This window comes from Rhinolophus sinicus, chromosome 13, assembly GCF_057876585.1.
Source record: "Rhinolophus sinicus isolate RSI-liver-muscle chromosome 13, RSI-T2T, whole genome shotgun sequence".
Taxonomy (NCBI): domain Eukaryota; kingdom Metazoa; phylum Chordata; class Mammalia; order Chiroptera; family Rhinolophidae; genus Rhinolophus; species Rhinolophus sinicus.
Window position 1 is genome coordinate 51,362,377 of NC_142513.1, and position 18,239 is coordinate 51,380,615.

At 48.7% G+C, this 18,239-nt stretch overlaps 1 protein-coding gene across 5 annotated transcripts in view; it reads left to right on the plus strand.

Moving 5' to 3' along the window:
* Positions 1-18,239, plus strand: part of ADAMTS17 (ADAM metallopeptidase with thrombospondin type 1 motif 17) — a 255,794-nt gene that overhangs the window by 177,533 nt on the left and 60,022 nt on the right. For all 5 annotated transcript variants that reach the window (XR_016018253.1, XM_074317647.2, XM_088789326.1 and 2 more), the window contains 3 exons: positions 5,795-5,875; positions 13,807-13,964; positions 16,817-16,976. Coding sequence is in view for 4 of the 5 variants with exons in the window: in XM_074317647.2 (XP_074173748.2) it covers positions 5,795-5,875; positions 13,807-13,964; positions 16,817-16,976 (399 nt within the window). In the remaining variant the exon portion in view is untranslated. The remainder of the gene's footprint in view (positions 1-5,794; positions 5,876-13,806; positions 13,965-16,816; positions 16,977-18,239) is intronic.

Genomic DNA, 18,239 nt, shown 5'->3' on the forward strand with positions numbered 1-18,239 from the left:
AAGAAAAACGATAGGATAAAACCAACTTTAGAGCTAGAAAAGATAAAGACTCACTGGAGGCAGGACAAAAACATGTCTGGGTGCCAGGGATGTGTCTTGAGTCTCCTTAGCCCCACCTGCCATGTTGGCAAAAAATGCCAAAATGTGCCAGAGAATTTAGCCATGGATGGCACTTTCCTTCATAGGGAAGGTTCTAGATTACAGGGTTGGATTTTGCCAAGAGCAGAGGGTACTTGGTAACACCCTCCTGGTCCTCATGCTGGAGGTAAAAACCATGGCCCCTCAGCACTCATCTCACATTCTGAGGGGTGAACAAGAATATTTGTTTTAGCCTCAGGGGCTTCCCAGGAAATGAGTTCTTTTCAATTAGACTCAAAACAACCACTAGGAAAAACGTAAAGATAGTAATATTCTCATAAACAACTTTTGTAAAAAGGGAAAAATATAAGCTTATACAAAAACCTCTCCAACTGTTTTGTGAGTTAATTACCGGAAAAAAAAGAACTTTGCATATATATATATATATATATATATATATATATATATATATGAGGTCTGACTATTAAGTTTGCGAACTTGTTGCAGCGATGTTGCTAACCTTTTTTGATATCAGAGGGATTATTCATTATGAATTTGTACCAACTGGACAAACAGTGAACCAAGTTTACTATTTGGAAGTGCTGAAAAGGCTGCGTGAAAAACACGACCTGAACTTTTCGCCAACAATTCATGGCTCTTGCATCACGACAATGCACCAGCTCACATGGCACTGTCTGTGCAGGAGTTTTTAGCCAGTAAACAAACAACTGTATTGGAACACCCTCCCTAGTCACCTGATCTGGCCCCCAGTGACTTATTTCTTTACCCAAAGATAAAGGAAATATTGAAAGGAAGACATTTTAATGACATACAGGACATCTAGAGTAATGCAACGACAGCTCTGATGGCCATTCCAGAACAAGAGTTCCAAAATTGCTTTGAAGGGTGGACTCGGTGCTGGCACCAGTGCATAGCTTCCCAAGGCGAGTACTTCAAAGGTGACCATAATGATAGTCAGCCATGAGGTCTGGAGCACTTTTTCTAGGATGAGTTCGTGAACTCAATTGTCCGACCTCATATGTATATATGTTCTATACAACCTGGGGAAAGGCCACGTAGTCTGGGTTTTACCTGTATTCCATCATGGTACCTCACTGGAAAAGAAAGTTAGTGCTACTGAAAACACAAGGGAAAAAATGTGACAGCCCCCACCCCTACCCCCAAATCATCTAAAAGCAAGTCTACTTGGGAAATTCAGACAAAACTCTTTGCACAGGGAAATGTACTCATAACCTGGTAATATTAATATTCAGAAGACTTGAGACAAGTTTAAGGTCAGCATCGCTTTAAAGTTCCCTCTGACTTGTCTTCAAGGCAGAAATGGCACGTTCTGCTAGAACAATGGCAGAGGCATCGACTTTTATTTATGGCTTCCTCATGAATCCGAATCGTGTCCCTCTCACTGGAGTTCTCTGCTTCATGGCAGAGAGTAGAGTGGAAAATTATCCCACAGAGAAAGTCTTGCTGGCTTACCGAAAATTTGGCTCTATCTGATGACTTCCTAGAATAAATCTCTTTCATTATAGTTCACGCCCGGTCAGCATGATGGTGCCCGGTGTCTGTAGGGGGGACAACAGGTGCTTTTGGACTTGGTGACGGGACTCTTTCTCTTTCTCGTTGCTCTTTACACCAGCCTTGAGGTGGCCTTTGAGCTGTGGGTCAGAAAAGGGACCACTGGCGGCCTTGGTTTGTAGACAAAGGACCTGCCTTTCTTTCAGGGGCTTGTTTTTTCATTGGCTTCCTCCATGTCGCGAGTGGAGGAGGTCACCTTAGAAAGAAAGGGGAGCAGATCCCATGCACGGCAATGATGCCCCTACCCCATTACTCAGAGGTCACCTGAGGGTGAGTCTAACCTGGGTTGTGTATCTGCCCCAAGCTTTTCACTGCTCGTCAACCTCTGCACCTGAGGCGACGTGAGAAAGGAAAGAAAACAGGTGACTCTCCAGCATGGCTACTTGTGCCAAAGTTATGCTTAAACATAGGAGTGGTGACCACGCGTTGGTTGCAAATGTACCTTGCTGAGGAATGTGGAAAATTAATCTGGACCTCAGTGGATATGTCTATTGCCTCAGTAAGGCTAACACCCAGGTTTGTTAATCACAAAATCGGAAGGTTCTATATCACAGTGGCTTCTTTCAGAAAATAGTTCGGCTCTCCAAGCAAATCCTGTTCTCAAGTCCATTTTGTGGTTTAAATGGAAATTCCTCTGAAAAAGGTTTTAGTCATATTGACCCTGAACAATTTTTGTCTCCGTTTTTGACACTTTGCTATCTTGCATGCCTGGAATCCAGTAATTCTTCAGACTCCCCTAGAAGGAATGGATTTCTTGAAGAGAGATTTGTGGTACAAAATTCAGTGCTATAATCCTAAAAGATGGTATGTTTGTTTGTTTGTGTTTATGGCCAAACTTTTAAAATAGAGAAGCATCCCTAGAGCAAAATTGAGACCAAATGTTACGAGCATAAGTTCCAAACACTTATTAAACAATAGCCTCCATAAGACAAGTACTCATAGCTAAGATATAAGGCCTCAGGGAATATGCAGTGAAACAATAAGCAACACAGGAGATGGGAGATGCCTTACACTGAGCTGAGGAAAGAGGAAGAGGAAGAAAATGGGAATCCATCACAAAAACCAAGTCCCCATGGAAGCAAAGGAAATCAACACTGATTAAAACACAGTAAGGGGCACAAAGGGCGGGAGTAAGGAAAATGAGCAAAACAAAATAGAAATAAACAAAGAATCACAGGGAGAAGAGATTAAATGGATACGATGGGAGAAAAAGGAGATCAAACGTAAATAATGTAGTGTCTCTGAAGAAGAAATCTAAACAAATAGAAAAGTATACGTTAGCGTAATCATAATGTAGCCTTATGTCCCAGGAAACACTTATGCAAGACTATGAATAGCCTAAAAGTTATTAGACTTTAAAGGTAAGAATCTATTGAGCATCTGATCCAAATTTTAGGCAACCTTTTATTAGGAAAACATCAGAGTGGCTTCAGAGTTCTTCCCACTGATAGTTAATGAAACAACTCGCACAACAGCCTCGGAGAAAGAAAGTGTGACCCCAGAATTTAATACCAGCCCAATTGACATTCTAGCATAAGGACAATGAACAATGGGTTTTTACTGTATTTTAGAAAATATAATTCCCATAAGCCTGTCCCAGAAGAAACTTGAGGCAAGCAAGAGCTTATTGCAGAAACTAGCAAAAGGACACATAATGAACATTAAATACATTTTTAGGACTCAGAGGAAAACAACTCCAGGAATCAGAGAGCAAAAGGAAATGTTATACACTAATATAACGTAGGAATGATACAATGAAAGTTGAAGTGGGGTGTGAGAAAGTGGAGTGCAGTGTAATTATACTGATTTCCTCATCTTTTACTATCCAGGGATTAAAATATTTCACTTACAGCTGCTAAGTCACATAATAGAAGTATACTCATAAATATAATGAAAGGTTTACAGGCAAACATCAGAATAAAAAACAAATAACAGTCCGCTTAAGGGTATTGGTGAAGGGAAGGCAAAGCAAAGATAACAACCCACACACCATGTCATCTATGACAAATGTTATGACTACAGTTAAATTGCTCCGAGGTCTTTGGTTGTTTGGGAGAAAAACACTATGATGATCTCAGTAGATGCAAAAAAAGCACTTGATTCACTCCAATGCCTCTTCATGATAAAAACTCGTAAGAAACAAGCATAAAAGAGAACTTCCTTAACCTGATAAATGATACCCATCGCTTTCTCACAGGGGAAAGCTTTGGGCGCATTCCCGTGACAATCGTGAGTAAGACAAGATGCCATAATCTCATATTGATTATTACTTAGTTTTGTAAGATCCACCCAGAACAGTGGAAGGAGAAGGAAGGAAAAAAAGGCATAAAGAGTAGAAGGGAAGGGACAAAACTGTCCTATTGTCAGATGCTTCATTTAGCTATTTCGAAATCCAGGCACCATATACAAATTCTTATAAATACTAAGAGTGTTAGAAAGGTAGCTAACTATAGGATTTATCTTATAAGATCAATATACTTTCGACGCGATCCTTTTATGACTTTTGAATTTTGTGCCTTGGGCACATATTGCCTAGCAAAACTCTATTTTAAAGTTGTTTTTCTTTTCAAACATGGATAATATCCTAGTCACATAAAATGATGTGTGTATGTTTGTATGCATTAAGAGACGCTGAAAAGGCTGGTCACCAAAATATTACTTTCTTAGGGATCACTTTCTTAGTGCAATGGGGAATAGGCTGATTTAGGTTTTCTCCCTTAGGTTGTTTGAATTATTCTGCACTATCTTTATAATAAAGTAAAGCCACATTTGCTGTAAGAAAATAAACCCCTCAAAATAGATATTTCCCAAATCTCTACATAGTTGGGCCCAGAAATCTCTCATTTTTGAAGCTTTCCTGCTGACTTTGATACCACGTTGGGGAACCCCAGGGGTACAAGTCATGATCTAATCAGAGAGCACCACCTAATTTGCTGAAATGAACTCATATGGCCCTTGTGTGAAACCCAAATGAAAATCAAAAGAAAATGATTACCAGCCCGCATTTCAGAATCTCAGCACAGCATTGGGCTCATTTATTGATCCAGTTGACCAGGCATCTGCCATGTGCTGACTTCCATCACGGCCGCCTCTGTCACTTCCGCCCCAAACCTTAACTAACTACGTTGTTAGTGTCCGGGGCACATTCAGAGCCAGAGCATGGCCTCTGCAGGCCTCCCTCTATGCTCGTAAATCCTCAAGGAAATGGCAAAAGTGGATACTGCGAGAGTGACAGAAATGCCCGAAAGGCAGTGGAGGCAGGAAATGGTACACAGTGTGTAAGGCAGTGCTTTTGTCCAAGGACAAGTTGCTTAGCTCTTGCTGTCCTCCATGGATATCCGGGGAAAGTTCCTAGTACAGCGAAGGGCGAAGGAACCTCCAATCGATGAATGTGTCTGGGGCATCACTCCACCCACACTCCCAGGGTGGTGCTGGTCACGAAGCTTCCAGGCTGTCTTAGTGTGCTGGGGCTGCTGTACCCAAGTACCGCCAACCGGGTGGTGTAAACAGCAGGCATTTATCGTCTCACAGTTCTGGGAGCTGGAAATTTGAGATCAAGTTGTCAGCAGGGTTGGTTCCCTCTGAAGGCTGTAGGGCAGGGTCTGTCCCGGGCCTCTGTCCCAGCACCTGTGCTTTGCTGGCCATCTTTGGCGTTCCTTGGCTTGCGGATACCTCATCCCCTCTCTGCTTCACGCTGTCATATTGCTCTCCCCGTGTGGTGTCCAGGCCCGAATTTCCCCTTTTTATAAGAAAACCAGTCATATTGGAGGCAGGGCCCACCCACTCCAGTGTGACCTCGTCTTAACTAATTGCACTTTTTCAATGGCCCTATTTCCAAATAAGGTCACATTCTGAGGCCCTGTGGGTTAGGACTTCGACAAACGAATTTGGGGGGGATACCATTCATCCCATAATACATGCCAATGGTGCCAGGAGAGTCTGGCCATAAAAGAATGCTCCTTGTTACTTGACTATTTCGATTTCTCATAGCAGTACCAGCCCTCAGGCTCTGAAATCCCCATGGCGGGGTGTGTGGTAGCGGGGACTTTGGTGGCAGACGCGGTGTGGGGCTCTGGTCGAGGGTGGAGGTGTGGTTCACCTGTGTGTTTCTTTGTTACTACAGGTTACATCGAAGCTGCTGTCATTCCTGCCGGAGCTCGGAGGATCCGCGTGGTGGAGGACAAACCCGCCCACAGTTTTCTGGGTAAAACAAAAATGATTTGACTGACAGTTTATGTTCTGAGAATGGATGTGGACGATGAGGCCCGTCATTCAGCATCATTCTCCCAGATCATTGGTTTTATGCTCGTATTTTAGGTGGAATGTTAGCAGCGATCAGAGTGGACCAAACAGTGCTATCGTATTTGGCTAACGGGCAGCCACCCCCAAGGTGTGGTACAGGGACCAGTAGGAAGCACCGGCTCTGTACAGGACGGAAGACGACAGGAGAGTGAAGGAAGTTGTGAGGACTTGGGGTAGCATAAGTCCCCCAGAGGTACCCCGGGAGAGCAGCCTCAGCCTGGGCAGTGTGGGTGTATCGCCCAGCTTGCAGGAAGCACCTGGAAGCTGTCAGTGGCTCTGGGGGTAACTCCTTAGCTGGAAGAAGAGTAACAGCCTGAAATCTAATGGGAACTCAGAAAACACTGATTTTTACTAAGTACCGTGTACCCCAAATTCCTAATGGTAAACTCCTCTGACTTAGACACACTCACCTGTGTCTGTCTATGGAAGGATTGGATTCCATTCCAGACTGGCCTTCATTGCCTTTACCAGAGCCATGCTTCAAGTCTAAGAGGCATTGTTCAGCTGAACCCCTTCTTAGCCACAGAACCCCTGAGGGCATCCTGAGCTCAACTTCCAGCCTCCCCATCGACCTCCACCAAGGTCAGCCCGGTACTCCAGCACTAGGGTAGATAGAGCGCCACATTGACTTGTAAGCGTTATTTATGCTGTCATGGGGCCAGCAGGGTGCCCAGGGGCTGTCTCTGCCCTTACTTCCCTGGGATGGGACCTGTTATTACCTGTGTTCTCCCACCAGCCTGACTCCCATGTTCCTGTCTTGGGTTACATTTCAAACTGGTGGTGGCTGATATCCTACCCAGGTACCCTCTCCTAAGCTTCCTTACAGTGTGATTTCTCAGTGTTGAGCTCTCTTGTCTGTGTTGCAAGATGCTGTCTGAGATTTAAAAATAGGTAAGACACGATCTCTCACTTGTAACTTAAGAATGAAGTAATCTTGGCGAAAAGCAGTTACTCACGACACACTTCTGTTTCCACTTTTATCCCTGATTTTTAGAAAAGTATGCCTTTGTCCACATCCCTGCCTTTTCAGACGACACGAAGGTTTCCAAGCCTTTCTTTGAAATGGTCCCTACTTGAGAAACCCAGAGTCTAATGGGACAGACACAAAGCTAACCACTGGTGGGCAGGTCCACGATGGCGACCGTCATCCTGTTGTTGGTAGGACCCCATTAGGTCACTAAGATAATTGTCACACACCTGCCTTGGGGAAAGGCAGGAGAGGGGACAGGAGTTTTTGCCTCTACGTGACCCTACCAGGGCTCACCAGTAAACAGACCCCTAGGGCAGCCTGCCACCTCCTCTGCGGCTTTCTCACCTGCCTCCTCAAGACGGTAACTGCTGGTCGTAATCCTACTGCCAGGAGAGGCCCTTGTCGGGCTGACACCCACCTTAGTGTCCATCAGCCCCGTGGACACCGTCCCGGTGCAGCCTGTATTCTCCGCAGCTGTCCCAGCTGTCGCTCTACAAACAGAACAATGCCTGGAAAGCCTGTCTAGAATGACGCCGGTGGTGCTTTTGGCAGCTTCCTCAGAGCAACGGCCTTTGGACTAGATTCCCGAAGAGCCCACCCCTTCTCTTTCTGCCCACCGAAGGAAATTGAATCACCTTCACCAGCATTTGCTTCGGAAGCCCCATCACCTAGTGTCACCCCCAAAAGATGCGGTCTGGGTACCCTTCAGCACCCTGGGTACCAAAAGGTACCCTTCCCACCTGGCACATTGGCCCTCCCCTACCTGGAAATGAAGTTTCTGCTCCCTGGGTCTCCTCGAGGCTGACAGTGCCTTCGACCCTCATTTAAAAAAAGAAAAAAAAAAATCACAATTCCAGTATCCTGGGAGCTGGCTCAACTCCGAGGTTGACTCACTGATTCTTCCATGAAACACCAGCAGGCACCCCTGCCAATAAGTCCCTTGGCCTCCAGGCCCGGCTTCTGAGACTTGCCAGCACCAGGCCTCCACCTGACCCCAGCCACAGGTGTCTGGTGAAAATAGAAACATTATCTCTACTTTTCTGTGGCAAGGTAAGAGGAACAGAAGGACATCAGGGTCTTTTCGATCACATCTGATTCCTATAGTCTGAATGAACTTTTGACTGGGCCCCATTGTAGGGCCAGCGTAGCAATGGGTGGTTTCTGCCCCGGGGAACTACCTCTCATGATGGTTCCTCTCGGCTCTTGAAACCTGAGGGCCTCACGCTCACTCACTAATGTGAACGTGTGTGGCTCCCAGTCATTGAGCCCTGCTCTGCTTTGCAGACATGACCCCCATCCCCTCCCACCACAAATACTGCAAATGTACTGTTATGCCCATTTCTCCAAGGGGAAAACTGAGGCCCCAGGGATTCAGTAGCTCATCCAAGCTTCTCACTTCATCCGGCTCGGCTGCAGTTCACAGAGCCTCCCAGAATTGCTCTGAGGTGTTCAGTCATGGCCAGAGATTGATGGATGGGGGTGGCCTTTCATGGGACAACACGTGTTAAGCCTGCCCCTTGCTGCTACTTCCTCGTGTGGACTTCACACAGAAGCAGGCCTCCAACCCAAGGAGATCGATCGGTTCACTGTCGCCAGACGACGTGTGAGCCCGCCAGAAGCACAGGACCTCCATGGGAGGTTGGAAGCAGCCCTGGTTCCCTTATCTTATCCACCAATCAGAATCCCGGTTTTTCCGGGCCTGGTGTGTGAACAAGGGCAAACCTGGAGGTGGGCCACGCTCGTTACGTTTCTAAAGTTAGTTCAAACAAGCCTTGTTTCCACTCGGGGCTGGGTGCTTTGGAAGTCAACCCCGTGTAACTTTGAATTACTCTCACATTTGCTGGGAGCAGTTCCTGAAGAATTTCACCCCACCTACCTCCAGCCCACGCTGCCTGGCTTTCTGCTCGAAACCACCTGGAACAGGAAATGCCTCTGCAGTTTGCATCCACAGCTAAGAACAGAGCTGGCAGAACTCCGAGTGGAAATAAAAGGCGCTGACTCAGTGCCAGGATTAGAAGTAGGTTGACTGTGGGTCAAGTATTCCAGTGGAATCCAAAAGGGAGAGAGACAAAAGGAACCCACTTCTGCACAGCACCACACAGGAGGGCAGTGGACGGCGTCAGCCTCTCGCATTGGCCTCCAGGCAGTTCTCAAGGGGAGCCGTGCCCTCCCCATCAGGAATGCCCCCTCCTCACACTCCAGAATGGCTCACGATCTTTTCCCACCGTGCCCAAAGTCCAGGGACCATGTGCAAATATCCACTGGGGGAAAGAAGGGCCCAGGATGGAAACGGGCATTCGTCACGTGACCTCACGTTCCAGACCATTGTGGAAGTTTTGTCTGCGGTAGTAGCCAAATAGAGCAGGTACCCACCCTTGTCCCTGCAGAAGTCTCTGGAGCTATTCAGAGGCTTCTAATGGCTTCTCAGCATAATACACAAAAGCAAGCGCTGTTATATTTCAGACAGTTGTTTAAAACATCCGACCTCTGACCCAGGCTGAGCCAGCAAGTGAAATCGTCCTCCCCACCCATCAGTTTCGGACATCACAGATGGAATCAAGTCATCCGCACTTCCCTTTGTTCTTAACTCTATTATTTGCCCATTCAGTCAAAGCATTTGTCATTATCTTAGTAGCCCAGTTGAGTTTCTAGGTCTAAAAATCCTAATTTCACAGACAAACTCATCTGAAAATATTTATTACAGACGAAGGGAGCTTGCATATACCCACGGGTGCCCAAGGATGGAGAGGAGGGGGGACTTGTGGGGCACCACACTTATTTAATTTGAGGGCCTTCTTTAGGAAAAGAATATCACATCATGTACAGGGCCTTGGAAAGGACTCCTGTCTGTCAGGGGCCCTGGAGCCCGGCCTCACTGGCTCTCTCTGGGGTTTGGGGTGGGGCCGCCACAGCAGGGCCTCCCGACGACCTGCATTCTTGCTCTCTGGAGCTGACACGGCCCCACAAGGTTGTTTTCTCACTGGACTCCACACTGAATCTATTTATTCACTGCTACTAATGACCTTCATGTTCCAGCTGAGTCTCTGAGGCTGACGTCTCGCCCTTCTGAAGGAATTCAGGCCTTTAATCCCAATGTTAGCAGAGAGTCGTGATTTCTCAGTTTGGACCACAGCAACCAGCAAAGTTTGACTACATACTCACACCAGAGCCGATAGGTCTGAAATGATCGCCATGCTTCTTGAAGCTGCTGACCTCCGACTTTGAGCTGCTTCTGTGTTTTCTTCCCCCTGCGAAAATGCATCAAAGTGTTCTGAGGAAAGGTCCCAGCTCTCAGTGGGGGCCAACGAGCAGTTGAAAACCTGCTTTTGCTAGTGCCTGGAAGCTGGCAGCCTCTGTGGAGGTGGCCACGAGCAGAGCCTGGCTGTGCAAAGTTTATTCTTCCCGGGACCATAAGAGCTCAGCTCCCCTGTAACATGCCTCAAAGCTGTGACAGTTTGAGATTTCACCAGCTCAGCAGCTCCAGGCCAGGACTTCCAGAGCCAAGCCAGGCGCCTTCAGAACTCGCAGGAGTGCCATGGCAGCGGCGTGTGGCTTGGGAGAGCCGTGGGTTCCCATTCCTCGCAGCTCTGCATTCCCTGAGGTCACGTGGATAACTTGAAATCTGCCGTGGTGGGACCGTTTACAGCTTGGGTAATGACAGTGCTATAAATCTAGGCTTCTGTCCCCAGAGAGCTTGTCACCAGTGTTCCACTGTCTGGCATGTTTCCCCCCTCTCAGCTACGGGCCTTGTTCTGGAATAGTGGGTTAGCGACAGCCTGCCTCTTACTTCCCATCCCCTTCTCCCTCGACTATACTCACTCCTCCATGGCCCGCCCTGACCCACCTGACCCACCGGGCAGACCACCTCCTGGAATGTCTCTTCCTCCCACCTTCTCAGCACTCTCCCTACTGACCAGCAAGACCCCAGATCGGAGGGTGGCACGCCCCCAGCCGCCTCTGCATGGGTCCCTTGTGTCTCACTGACAGTGGTGCCTCTGCCGACAAGTGGGGCTCCCCAGGCTGGCCCTATACCCCTGCATGGTGTTTCTGTGGATGGTTTTATAATCTTCTCCAGGTGTGCCTTCTTGCACTTTTTCCAGGCCTTCCCACTCCTGACCTCCCACATGTTTGACTTCTGGCACGGAGGCGGGTAGTTTTCAGTTTATAATTCTATAAGTCACTTTAAAGCACTTTTCAAAAGGGCCAGGGAAATGCACAAACAAGGCCGGTGGGGGAGGCTACCTCGTCGGGAGTCTCGGTGTCGCTGTGGGAGCAGAGGCCTGGAGAGAGAGTGAGGCACGGACGGCGTGTGCCAGGCCTTCCGAGTCTCAGGGCACTGATCTTACGTCACAAAGGATCCTGAGGTCCAAGCCTTCACCTAGATTCACCGATAATTGACGTAACCAACTACATTTTAGGTTATTAATTCACTAGAAGCTTTGGAAATCTGTAAGGTTAGTTACTTTAAAAGGCATATAGAATATGAGACCCTGTAATGATAAGAGCCTGGAATTTGTTCTCTTTGAGACAAAGTAGGACATTTAGGTGAACATTTCAGCATTTGTCATAGAAATCTACACTGATGCTATAACCTAAAGAACCTGGGAATTGAAAATGGCTGGAGTGATGCGTGCTGAGCTTCATCTGTTTAGGTTCATGTCTCCACAACTTAATAGCTGTGTGACTTTGGACTGGTTACTTCACCTCTCTGTGCCCCTTTGCCTCATCAATGGAAAAGGAAAATATAGGCGTCCCTCAGTATCCGTGGGGGATTGCTTCTGTGCATGCCCAAGTCCCTTATAGAACAAGACATATAGTCTGCCCTTCATACCCACAGATTCTCACTGTTTTCGATCCACCATTGGTTGAATCTGCGGATGGGAAACCCATGGATACAGAGGACCGACAGCAATCCTTTACCTTAGAGAGTTTGGGGAAGGTGAAATGGGTAAAAGTACAGGAAGGAGCTACAGCAGAGAACGTGTCCCTTACATGGTGGCTTGTAGGTGATGCCAGAGAAAGAGAAAGACCAGCAACGTCCCCACATCCTTTGAGTAGCCAGGAAATTTCAATAGCAGTAGAATTTCTGGAAGGCAAACATTCGATCCTGAGGGTTAGAGCTTTCTGTCTCCTAAGCCTTTCCCGGAGTCCCATAGTGGTCCCCGCTCACCATGCACAGCCCCACCAGAAGTTGCTCGGTTGGAAAGCAGCCTTTCCCATTTCTCTCAGTTTCTCATGGCAGATCCTGTAGGCAGGGAGTCCTGAGCAGGCATGTCCTCTGTGTGTGTCTGCAGCGTGGTTACAGCGTGGCTGGGTAGGTGCAGTCCTGGGACCCCGATGTCCTGGAGACAAGGGAGCGAGGGCCCAGCGTCCCCCAGCTGCCTGTGGCCTGACCAGGACTGGACCCGCTGGGCCCTAACCCAGCCTGCGGCTCATGAATTCAAGCTTCACCCAAACCCCTGTTGGGTTTCAACTCTCGTGGTCTGAAATCCATGCTACGTGTGGGCATATTATATAAGGCTGGCCCCGGTGAGCAGGGAGTAGGCAATGGACGAGAGCCTGATTTCGCTGCGTGTGGACTGAGGGTTCCAAAGTCATGGAGAGCGTTTGGGGCCTCGGGGTTCGGGCTTCACTTGCAGGGGGCGTGGACGGCGGGTGCGCTGGAAGTTTCCTTTTCTGAAGTGACGTAAAGGCTGTCACCTCTCATCGTTTGCCATCTTCCCTCCCAAGTGCCAGAGTAGGTTCTAGTTAGGCTGTTGTTGTTGTTGCTGTTTTCTTTCCTAAATAAGACAGCAAAACGAAAGCAGCAGAATTTCACTGCAGAGTGCCCTGCTCCTGAGAACGACGTGACTTCAAATCTAAGTGAGGACCGGTGAGCACTCAGATAATAAGACAGACATGGCTTGTATGAAAAACCAGATTTTTGCTTACGGCCAGTCAGCCAAATATTGATTCCCTGTATCTTCCAACACATTGTGTACAGAGAGGAGGAATGAACGAGCCAAGGGCAGACCTGAGGCCCACGGAGCTGGGGTGTGGGAGCCCCTCAATGTTACCCCCACATCTATGGGTGGCTCGGCTTCCCGGGCTCTCATATTTAATAGGATAATGCTTATTTCTTTTTGTTTGTGTTCAGTTCATTTATTTTTCAATTCCAGTCGACATACAATATTATATTCGTTTCAGGTGTACAATGTAGTGCTAAGACATTTATCTGCTTCTCGGCGATCTGTCCGCTACGTCTACTACCTGCCCGACACCACACGTAGTTATTATAATATTAGTGACTATATTCCCTGTGCTGTCCTTTACGTCCCCGGGACCACTTTGCTAACTGTCAATTTGTACTTCTTAAGAATAACGCTTATTTCTTGAAGGAATGTTCACTTTACTAAGCAGGGGAAGCAAATCCTTAAGTGAGATTGGAGTTAGGCGTCCCTCCTTGAAAAGCCCTAGGGAGGTCATTGTGAAATGAATGATGACTTTTGCAAAAGCAGCAAAACTTGTTTTGTCGCCTTGCACCCATTAAAATAGAATTCATTCATCAATCAGAAACCCTCTGTGGTTGTCCCCACCCCCGATGGTCTTCCCTGCACCCCCACACTGTGAGTTGATGCTGAGACGGGTAACCCATGCAGACATGGGTGCGGCAGCCAGGACAGTTTCCCCAGAGGGGCCTGTGGACCCCCAGTTGTCCCCGTGAGCTAGGCTTCTGTTCCCAGTGCCCAGAAGCTCACCTTCTCTCACTTCAGGCCTCGCCCCTGCCCCCCATGGGGCTTCTGACTCATCACTCAGGACACCCAGGTTCCCTTTAAGGACAGACCGGGTCCCCTTGATTCCATGGTGTTCCATTTTCTTTCTAGCTCTCAAAGACTCCAGTAAGAGATCCATCAACAGTGACTGGAAGATAGAGCTCCCCGGAGAGTTCCAGATTGCAGGCACGACCGTCCGCTACGTTCGAAGGGGATTGTGGGAGAAAATTTCTGCCAAAGGACCAACCAAAATTCCACTGCACTTGATGGTAACTTGGTGTGCTTTTGCATTTGTCTGTAAGAGGTCTTTCAGTTTACTTCTTCCCTGGGGCTTTGGGGGGGGGGGGGGGAGATGCACCTGGTTCCTGGTGGTTTACCTGGCCACCTGCAGCTCAGGCTTCCCTCTTGATCTTTGCTTATCTAATCTCTTTTGTGGCATGCTTCAGCATTCTCACTGGCAGACCTCCCATCTTTTTCAAAAGGAACCACCCCCAGGAAGGAAATGCTTAACCATGTGGCAGCCAGGGAGACTCATTAAGCAGACAATCTGTGTTTTTATATCAGATGGCATAGATCGGCCCCCACAGTTTGTAGGTCCACATTGGAAATTACCTGTTATAAATGAGCTGTTGACTCTGTTTCCTTCCAAACCAACATCACGCAGATTTTCCAGACTCAGCGTGCAACAAGCATCTGGGAACCAGGAGGGAGAACCAGGTTTCGTGGGGCTATTTACTCGTCGGGTGGTCTCGAGAGACCTGTGCAGTCAGGCCAGGTCAGAACGCCCGTGTCTTACCTGTCAGACAGGACCCCGTGCAAACCTAAAACATCCGGTTATGCAGCCTTTTAAGAATATTCAAGTAAGCCCCGGAAAGAAATGCCACTGTTTCCTTCTCAGCATCCAGGAGTTCTCATGGCTAGCTTCTGATGGCTCCTAATTATTGATTGCATGTCTCCCTCCAAAGAACAGGATTTGTGGCAGCCTGTACATCTGTAATCAAAGCACATTTTGTCCACAGTCTGTGCTTGGAAGTTCTTTGTCCCCATTAATTTGTGGTTTCCGGCAACCTGCGGCCATTGGAGGGTAGGTGACACCCAAAGAATTCCCTGGCCACCTCCCAGGGAATCTCCCGAGGGCACAGCTGTGCCCGTGAGCCCTGGCACCCAATACAATAATACCCATGATGCCACTATGGAATTATAATGTCTCATGAGTGCAAAGCAAGCTGGTTTCCATGCATGACAGAAACTGTCTAGAAATTTGTCCTTGTAGCAAACATGCAAACATCCCACTAAGTCTAATGCAGAAAGGTCCTTGGGAGTTGGTTTCTACGACCCAAGAACCTGTATCCATGCCACTTCTCTGTGATAAGATTGCCTCCTAGACTAAGTCAGTAGGACAAATCCTCCTGTTCTGATGCAAACGCAGTTATGTTTTTAGAGGGGCTACAAAAGGAAGCACAGGACAAGATGAAACCCATCCCAAAACGTCACCTGTTAGCACACACGTTTGCTTGCTCTGGTTAATGCCAAGATGAGTACATTTCCCGTCTTTCCTAAAAGCTTTCATCCGCTGAGTGGAGCGTCAGCAAATGCAGCCTGGATTCATTCAGACCGTGATAAGTCAGAGAAAGCAGCAGCTGCCACAGCTGACGTCCCAGGCCCCTTTAATATGAAGCACTGTTCTCTCTTAATTTATGATGGTTGCTTCAAGTTTTTAAACCTAGAAACAAGAGGTGCCTGCAAATAGAGTTCCACTGTCCCCAAACCAGGGTGGACACACTGCTTGCAGGGTCAGGAGCATCCCGAGAGCCATGGGGACCCACATTTGAAATCAGTTATGTACACACACACCAATTATACGTGGCTGCAAAATTGCATGAAATTGGTTTCATATGGATTCACGATTCACTAATCTTATTCCCATACTGAGATAATAAAGATCTCTTTTAAAGAGTTTTTGTTTGTTAAATTGGAGGCATTTTTCCAAAGGCATTGCTGCAAGTCTGTTTCTGGGAAAAGTGGATATTTATGCAGTTTGGGCTGCTCTGAGCACCCCACACACACACACCCCTGACACCCAAGCCCTTGGAGGCTGGGGCATGCTGGGGAGGGGAGATGGCTCCCCCCGTGTCTGGCACACTTCCCACCTGGCTTTCCCCAAGCCGGGTCAGGTGGGCCTGTACATTCCGCCTTTAGCTCCTGTTGGCCTGCTTTCCCAGGCTCCCGGGCTGGAAGTGAACTTGCTAGCTGCTTGGACCCAGGAGGACCCACTGGTTCCAAGCCTCGCCTGAGCACATGTCACCCACCGCCAGGCTACTTTCAGCGCCCACAGGAGGGCGTGTTCTGTACCATTAATTTGCACCATTTGTGTAGACAGATCAAACCGGTAGAGCACCTCTGTCCTTACAGGGCATGTCACATGCGTCGCCAAAGAGTGGAGCCATCCCTCTGCTCACTCAGCAGGATTTCAGACCCCCTGGTCCCCAAGCTGAAGGATGGCTCCCCACCCCTCACTCTGAGCTTTAAGCCCTGAGCCAGGCCTCTCCCCTGCAGTGGGCATCAGCGTTATTCTAGCTCCTTTGCCGTGGGAAGGCTCACGCATCCTTGGACGCCCAAACAGACGGCCACAGGTTCCCCTGCAGCGGGCAGTGTTTGCCCTTGAACTCGCTTTACACACAGTGATGGCTGATGACGGGAGTGAAGAGGGGTGTTCATTTTCAAAGAACTAGAGTAATGCTACTTGCTCAGAGACCCTTCTGGGTAAAGGACGTGTGTCTGTGTCTTTCTCGTCTGCAAGGGCAGCTTCGTGGGTGAGCTTGCGGGCATGAGTCCGCCTCCAGGAAAAGTGCAGTTAGAACCCACAGACTTGCTCATCCCCGAATTCCTCCTATGCACCATCCTCTCTCCAGAAGGAAAGAGCAGAGCTCCCTGCTGACGATTTACGTACGCTCCTTCCCAGTGTTGAGTTTCTGTATGGAACCCAACACTGAAAGGAAAGGAGCGCCCCGAGACCGAACTGTTCTGAAGCCCAGCTGAGACCTGGTTCCCCCACGTAGGCTCCGCCGGCACCCTCAGCAAAGCGCGCTTTCATGATGGCTTTTGCTTCCGCTCCCATCAGGTGCTGTTATTTCATGACCAGAATTACGGCATTCATTACGAATACACAATTCCTGTCAACTCCACGGCTGAGAATCAGAGTGAACCAGAGAAGCCTCAGGACTCGCTGTTCATCTGGACCCACAGCGGCTGGGAAGGCTGCAGCGTGCAGTGTGGGGGAGGTGAGCGTGGGCTCGGTGGGCTCATCGTGGTGGGTGGGAGAGGGGGCTTGCCAAAGGAGGAAGTGAAATCAAGTCGCTCTGCGGCCAGTGCCTAGAGCATGGGACAGGCTGGCCACGTATCCTGCATTTCCACGGGAACTTGACCAGGTTCCACTGCAAACCTCTATGCAGAGTGCTTGGACAGAGTCTTCCAGACTCCGACATGTTGGAGCTGTGCCTACACAGCCGGGCTGCCTGTCCATGGGCCCCCCGACTCTGATCTGTGAGTAGGGATTTGGCCGATGTCCGGCTACGTCATAGGCATATATGACAGGTGACCCTGGGAATCCATAGAGCAGCCCACCATCTGTTGCTGGTTGGTGGCGGGACACCAGCAGATGTTTCTGCTCCCAAATACTCTTTCCTCTTAGCCATGGTGACCCCGCTACAGGATGCAATGGAAAGAAAACGTCCTACACGTCCGGTGAGACATCTGGGACATGGATTCTGGCTTCATGATTTGCTGCCATATTTTAGTAAATGACTTACCCTCTCTCTACCTGAATTTTCTCAGCTCTGAAATAAGATCGTCCACCCTCATGCCCGCTGCAGGGAGGAGATTGTCACACTGCAAAAATCAATATGAACAAAAGCCACTGTGTTCATTACTGTTTTGTTCAGGAGCTGTGATAGAAAGCCATTTGGAACTCTTAGCCAGCAGCTCCTTAGTACAATGTGTTTCTCGCCATGACAGGACCCACCGTGGGGTTGTGGGAGATAGGACACAGGATGGGTGGATTTTGATGGGCACAGAGCTCGGACCGAAGGATGCCTTGGCCTCTGGGATGCCCACCCAGAGAGTGAGATGGGCAGGATGGAACCCGGGCACGACCCCACCCATGCCCAACCCTGCCCACCACTAAGACGACGTTTGTCAGATATCCAGTGTGTATAGGATTGTTTGCCATTTAAGTGACTGGCCCCATTTCTGATGGGCAGGAATTACAGCCATAGCATGACTGGGCCACGGTCAACTGTGAATTCCTTCTCTCTCGTGCATGTCTTGGGGACACAGCCTCACTGCCTCAAGCCGCCTCATGGTAGTGGGCACAGCCGTAGGATGCCACCATCAGCCCTGCCATCCTTCCCCTCTGCACCTCTCCCTGAGAGTCCCCTGTCCCTCTGCTGAGGGCCCTCCAACCTCCAAATCCAGCCAACGCCCGTATCCCTGATTGCACTAGACTTTCCTCTTGGGCAACTCGCTGCAAACCAGCATGGTCCAAA